The sequence below is a fragment of the Pavona decussata genome, unplaced genomic scaffold (assembly GCF_977016875.1).
Source record: "Pavona decussata unplaced genomic scaffold, jaPavDecu1.1 SCAFFOLD_6, whole genome shotgun sequence".
NCBI lineage: Eukaryota > Metazoa > Cnidaria > Anthozoa > Scleractinia > Agariciidae > Pavona > Pavona decussata.
Window position 1 is genome coordinate 4044986 of NW_028145430.1, and position 7515 is coordinate 4052500.

The 7515-nt window shown below is 39.2% G+C and overlaps 1 protein-coding gene across 1 annotated transcript in view; it reads left to right on the plus strand.

The window, feature by feature from the left end:
* The first annotated feature begins 1988 nt into the window (after nt 1-1988).
* Nucleotides 1989-7515, plus strand: part of LOC146489266 (ATP-binding cassette sub-family C member 4-like) — a 33591-nt gene continuing 28064 nt past the window's right edge. The window contains exons 1-3 of the mRNA XM_085107713.1: nt 1989-2197; nt 5475-5698; nt 5965-6075. Of these exons, the coding sequence (XP_084963839.1) occupies nt 5478-5698; nt 5965-6075 (332 nt within the window). The 5' untranslated portion in view covers nt 1989-2197; nt 5475-5477. The remainder of the gene's footprint in view (nt 2198-5474; nt 5699-5964; nt 6076-7515) is intronic.

Sequence of the window (7515 nt, forward strand, 5' to 3'; positions counted from 1 at the left end):
CGTATTCCGAGATCAGGGCCGTAGCCAGTATGAGGCAAACCGAGGCACTTGCCTCAGTCATTGTTGACAAATTCACAAACAGTTAAATAAGTAAAAAATAATGTTAACGCAACATGATATTATGTTGAATGATAACGCCAATCAGGCAGTGCTTTGAATTACAGAAAAATTAAGCAAAAATTCATGCTAACTAGGCAGCGGCTTCCCAAAGAAAACTGCTTTGTTTTCATGTGTTTTTCCGTCATTTCTCGAGTGTCCTGTCTTCTCTGATCTGAGTGAGAAAAATCTATCAAGAAAATGCAGCGTTCTATCAACAGCTTTTTTCAAAGAAAGTGGAAAGTAGTTGCTCTCATAACATGCTTTCAGTTCTTCTCAATAATCGAACCAGAATTTAACCTTGTTTTGGCATTACTAGTATCCAGCGAAGCAACTTTGTCTTTCATTCCATCTAGTAGAGATGGTGGTGTCAGTGAAGAAGCCACCGGAGATGGTCGGAAAGAAGTTGTAGAGGCAAAAACCGGACAGACGGCAGCGCCACTAAGTACAGGAAGCTGTTCGTGCGAGCGCAGCTTAAGCGCTATCCACTGGTTGAAGACCTGGTGCCATTCAACGATGGTCTCTAACAGGCTGAATAGCCTTGCATTAACCTATGTCCATAGCGAAATCCCTGTGGACCTGCTCGAGCCTCTACAGCGGTCGGATGCTAGTGGGCAGAGGCGAATCGCGCTGGCATTTAACAGCTAACTTCGTTGCCATTTAGAAACGAAAATTCTCAACGGCCGAGACCAGGTTTTTTTCACAAAACCTCTGGTCAGGCAAACCTGGTTTAGCTCGTTGTTATCTAAGGCCTTCTTATAGAAACAAACCGCCAACAAACACATTGAACAGCCGCACACAAGAACACAGAGCCCTTAAACTAGCATTTAAATAGCCCCCTCAACCCCCCCCCCTCCCCCCCCAAAAAAAGAGTCACCTCGATCTCTAGATCTAGATGGCCTTAAGGGCTCTTAGCGGACTTTTTGTCAAATAAGGTTTGATCCCAGTGTTTCGTTTAAACGTAATCATCATAAAGACCATACCTTGCTAGGCGGGGAATTCAATCATGGATATTGCCTCAGTCCTTATTTTTTTTCTGGCTTCGGCCCTGGAGATCACTGATGCCTGAGGGATAAAGTTAGTGAGTTGAAAATTTAAGGCTGGTTAGGTAAAACAATTAAATACTACTCTATGACAATGCTGTGTCAGTCAGAGGCTGGACTGTTCAAAGTGCCATGTTGTTTTCACACTGTACTGGAGAGTAACTGTATTTTGTTATCAAGGAGGTAAGAACCTCTTTATGTTATGTAGAGTGTTTTCACATGACGTCACGGCGGCCATGTTGGTGTCCCAAAACAAAGAAATGGCGGCCATATTGGTGTCCCAAACTAAACCTCTGGGAATTGACCTCTATTTTTATGCAAATACTTTCTTTTGTTTCAGTAAACCAATATGGCCGGTAGTTACGTGAATGAAAACACTCTATAGCCTACATTTCTGTTAAGCACCATTTATGTAAGAACCTGTTGAGGGTAACTTGGAAAAATACAGGTTCTTACTCGCGGGGCTTTTACTGTATCCTGCGACTGATCCTGTAGCGTGCGTAGCAAGCGTTTCTGTGCTGTTTCGGAGCAAAGGAAGACCGGAAACAGCACGGAAACGCTTGCTACGCAGGCTACTGATCCTGATATACGTAATTTCGTGTGTCAAGGGGACAATAGCAAAATAAAGATCGTCTCCAGCTTTTCTGTAATAAAACAGTGCTTTGTTATCAAAGCGTTCAATAACAAACAATTATCCTGCCTATTAAATCTTGCGGAATATCCCATGACTTTAGCCAACTCGGCCTACGGCCTCTCGGCTATAATCATGATTTCGCGCGATTTCGCAGGACAGTCACGTGAAAAGAAACGCTGAGAAGGCCCTGAGGACGAGGCTCAGTCGCGTGACACAGGACGTCACCGTCACAGGCGAGGTTTGTCCGGTTTGTCCCTGCCGCCCTGTCATCGCTTGTTGGAGTTACCTTGAAATTATGATTCTGTAAGAATCAATCACTGTTTCAAAGCACACCAATATCACTGACATTGTTCCATTGCTGTGATCGGCTGAACCTTATCTCTAGACTCGCTACATAAAAGTGAAGCGGCATATATTCTAGCAGGTGAGGCAAGGGACACTTCACTTTTCACGCGCGCATGAGACAATGAACTTTAATATACCTAACAGGCTTGAGGGTCCCCAATAGGGTTCTTCAATCCCGCCATCCCGGACAAAATTTTCCCTCAATCCCGTAATCCCGACTGCTGTTGTAGCCCAATCCCGATCCCGGTCAGGTCATAATTTTTTTCAAGCCACTTACCTCGACGAAAAAAGGCATTTTCGGTTGAATGTAAATTCCCACTGATCTTAGCTTTGCACTGGTCTTTGGTCACAGAGAAATTAACTGTAAGGTTATTTCTTCTATTTCTTTAAACCATAACGACGACATCGTTCATTTAAGGCGGGGTAAACCTGAAAGCCGTTCAGTTTCACGCCGCTTAAAATCCGTTCAATGAAAATATCTCGTTCACGTTTCAAGCAATCCAAAAACTCTCTGCTCATCCCGTGAATCTATGTTGTGGGGTATTTTGTGATTTTTTGGGTGATTTTTGGGTATATTTGGGAGGAGATAGTTTTTCTAGAAGGATTGGTAAAATTAAGAGAAATAAGAAATATTGAAGATTCAGTGAAGTTTTAAAATTAGAATTTGTAGTTAATAATTAATAGATGGAAACCAGGTTAGTCCACTGGCAACCTTTCCCAATAATCATTTTTTTTTCTTTTATCCCTTCTTTAATCCTCTTAAAATTCCATTCAAATTCACGTTTACCCCCACCTTAAGACGTTTTCAAAGATACCCGCAAATCACGTCAGTCAATAAGTCAGTTACCGAATTTCTTTTTAGAGCTTGTTCCTTTTCCTTTTTTTTTTCCCTTTCTTTTTTCTCTCAATTAAATGGCGAGGGCTGCTTTTCTTATCACGTTGATCCTTGGAAAACTTTTCAGTCAGGGGTAATGGTCACCAAAGTCTGAAGAGCATTGCTACTCACGTACCACAACGTAGGGCTGCAACAGATATTTGAAAAGGTGGCAGGCCAAACACGACTCCCGCTGGTTGCTTAATGTACCTTAGACTTTCTGAGTACGTTTCTGAGAGATTTTCCTTTTCGATAAAAATGTGGTCAGATCTCTCTGTTGACCTTTTGATTTTGATCATGAAGGAAACTACTCAAATTTACCGAATGGAGGTTTTCTTATCATTCGGAGCCGTTTGAGTTAGTTCCTTTATGCCGTTCTGTGGAATTTGGTTAGGTTTCATGATCGGCTCAAGGACTCAGGGAGCACTGAAGAAATTTTATCTGTAAAGACATAGGACCCGTAAATTTCTTTTCTTGTTCAGGACACTGACAAATAGATTTTCATTGTACACTTTCGACGCCGGACTTCCCGGATCTGGTTTGTTTAGAGTAACATTTCCTGCATCCCGCTTCGTAAAATCATCAAATCCCGCGTCCTGTCCCTAATTCTAATCCCGAATATTGTCGCTCTTTTCCGCTAAAATCCCGAATCCCGACCTTTAAAAAAGCCAAATCCCGGATCCCGAAAAACCTATTGGGGACCCTCAGGCTTGCTTCTTGCTTTCATTTTATTTTAATTTTAATTCCTCTTTTTCGTTTATTATTTCTGAAGAGATATCAGAGATTCTTACCGTGGAAGTCCAAAACTTAATGTTATTATATCGTGACCAATTAATTTGAATTAATTTGTTCCTGTGTGCTTTATATTGCAGAGAGAACCTTTGCCTTAAATAGTTTTATCACTTTGAAATTTGAAATTTTGTTAGTTATTTTACTATTATATGTTAAAATTAAAATGAATGTGTTTCAAGCGTTGCGATCAGTATGCGTGACATGCTGTGTGTATAATTCTCGGCTATTGGGGCATGGAATATTTGAGCATCAAAAATCTGCAAGAAGCTCTTCCGCTGAATTGCCTTAAAAGTAAAACAGATGTCAGTAATGTACCGGTCAAATCGAAGCTTCAATACCCCCCTCCCCCCGGGGGCATTTGAATTTTTGGAAAATTAGTGTTCAAATTCCCCCCTTCCCGAACCAAACAGCCGTTCAAATGCCCCATCATAGGCCCATTTTAGGCGGTCATTACTCTTTTAACTATGTAGCTTTCTAATGCTCCTGTAGCAGATTCTGCTGGCAGGTTTCAATAGACAACACAGTTTTTATTCTATTATTCTATAACTGCTTAATAATAGACGAAATTAAACCAATAACAAAGTTGACCAATTTTGATCACAAATTATTAAAACAAACATTTTTATATATTGAAAGCCACTCTGATGTACAAACGATTATTGAATTACTTAAACAAAATATGTGTACTCAGTAGTCACCAATATGGATTCAGGAAAAATCTCTCAACAAATTTTCCGCTTATCGACCTCATAGATAGAATTACAACGGCTATAGATAACAAAGAATTTGTAGCTGGGGTTTTTCTAGATCTGTCTAAAGCTTTTGATACTGAAAATCATGACTTGCTACTTCAAAAGTTAGAATTTTATGGTATTAGAGGGATTGCATTGGACTGGTTTAAGAGTTATATAACCGAGAGATATCAGTGCGTTAATTATAACAACGAACTATCGGACAAAAAAGAAATAACATGTGGAGTTCCTCAAGGATCTGTCCTGGGTCCACTACTGTTTTTAATTTACATAATTTAACTAATACAAAGGATTCCACAAATAGATGTGTTCAATAATATTGTTCTTGGGTGCATTATTGATAAAATCAGTGGAAGAAGTTGCAAAATTTATAGCTGTGGAACTTCAAAACAATGGAAATTGTTCTCACTAACTTTGCTCATTAAAACCTAATTTTAAATTTTCTTAATTTGAATAAGTTTGTAACTGTTCTTAACAATACATTTCTCTAATTAATCCAATAGCACAGAAATTACAAAGCATGTATGGTACAAACCCCAGTAAAAGTTTCAGTTGCAATCTTCAAATATTTTACTTAATTTTCATCCTTCAACTCATATGTTCAAACAGTTTTTATTAGCTTTAAATTTTCCATGCAAAACTTTGAGTATGCTCAGCCCCACCCCACCCCACCCTGTGGTGCATCTGAGGTGTATTTCATATACCTGGTTCATAGCATGCAAAAATTAAGGTAGACTTTAAAATTATGTACAATTTTAAAGGGTCAGAAATTGGACATACTGCTAGGATTTGAATGAGCATTAATCACTTTGTCTAGAATCTAAAGAAACTGTACAGATTGGATTAATCAGCCATCCAATGGGATATTGATTATGCAAGTACTACATACTACTCTAATTACCTTTGATAAAAAATAGTTTAAATGATTTTTGTTATAGGACATGGAATCCAAAATGGAATTGAACTCTAGCAGTGAAATGGGCAATGAGAAGACGACAAGCCCTGGCATAAATCTGGATGACACAGAAAACATTGAATTTGATAAAGGAAAGAATGAAACAGAGTTGATGTTAGGTGATGAGGACAGGATAGGAAGTGATCCTGGAATAATACCAACACCCATGATTCATGCCTCATTTTTCTCCAGATATGTTTCATTTTGGTAAGCATCTGTTGCTATAATTATTAGTTATGTTTTTCCAATGGTTTTATAATTTGTATGTCATGCGCCAAAAACTTAAAGATAGAAGAAAATAGGTGACTTATGGTTACTTATTAGAGGGAATAATATTGATAAAGAATTAAATAAATGCCACAACTGCACTGCAAACATAATCATAAATTACTTGGCCTGGAGCCTAAATATGTATGCAACATGTTTTTTAAAGGACAGTTTAGGTGACCATTGAATGTTCGCCTGTCTTTAAGGTGGCTAAACAGTCTCCTGTCCCTTGGAGCTAAGCGTCCTTTGCAAGCTGAAGATCTTTATGGATTGCTTGAAAGAGAACAAACCGACAACCTTACTGAAACCTTGGAAAGGTAAAAAAAATGACTTGTAATTACTGCCATGATGATTGTTATTATATGTTGTGTGCAACAGTGCTAGCTATTTATTGAAAAAATCTTTAGGTTTCATCAGTGATATGTCTCAAAGAAAACGCACCGAAACAATACCAAGAACTGAGAGCTTTATTGCTGAACAAGAACTGAACTACACCTGCTGACAAGATCTCGTGTGTATGGCGCATGCGCTTATCAAAAGCCAGAATGGAGTCCACATCACAGTCTCCCTTTTTTTCGACAGAGTTCTCTTCTATAAAGAAATTTACAGAAAAACTCGAGAATTAGAGAAAACTGAAGCATGAAAAATGTCCTGCTCTAATAACTGAAACAAACAAAATGGAAAAAAATGTCAATAACAACGATTATTAGTGTTTGTTCTGTTCAAACAACATAATTCTTCCAAGTATGACAATCCTGTTCATCCAGAAAATCAGGTTATCCACTGTGTAGGTCTCATGTCGCCCTTCACAGGAGGATGCTATCTCTGGCTCCTTCTTAGCTTGTCGCACAGTTTCTGAAGTTGCTCATCAGTAAGGGTTTGGTCCATGGCGACGGCATGTTCAGTGGTGACCGTGTACTTGACTACTTTTTCTACATGATTGCTGCCTGTCACTGGTAATAGGTGTCTTGATAGGAAATCGAGTGCCATTTACTTGTTCAAAAATGAGCTCAAAGTCAACATCTCCCATTCTCATGCTCATTTCTCGATGTGGGGAGGGAGCTTAATGATTGCCTTGTTGAACAGTGGAAGTACAGGTTTATGGGCAGTGATAATCTTAAATCTGACTTGGGGATTCAGAATTTGTTCTTAGCCATATGGTTTACCAGGACATCTTTCTCTCTTTGGCTGCATCTCTTCTCAGTGAAGGCCACTGAGGCTTATGAAATAGACGGGTCGGAGAACACTGCCTGTTTCTTTTCTTGGAATAGCCTGACTGATAGTCCCTCGTGGTAGGATGCCACTATGCGGACAATAATTGGTTTGGATGGGTTGAAGAAGGCCAGGAGACATAATTATCTTTGAGACATGTCATTGGCGACGAGGATGAACTAAACGAGAAACGATTGAAGACAGCAAAAATGGCAAAGAAAAGATTGACGCCCAGCAAAAGCGGCAAATAAGTGGTTGAATCTTGCATTCAACGTGTTAACTCGATCGCCGAAACTGTTTTTGCCAAGGGATGATCAACTTATAACAGGGAAAGTATGGCACGAATGGCTCGAAGAAACAAAATGATAATTTTGATACTTTAATACTCCACAAGAAAGATGTTCGCATAAGTTGAGGCGTGAAAGAGATGAGTGCGATTTGAGAAGCGCCTTCCCAAACCAACCAGTGAAATGAAAGACTACGAGAAATTGAAGAAAATGCTAAATGATAGTGAAACAGCAATTGACGTGAAAAAAACACTGTTG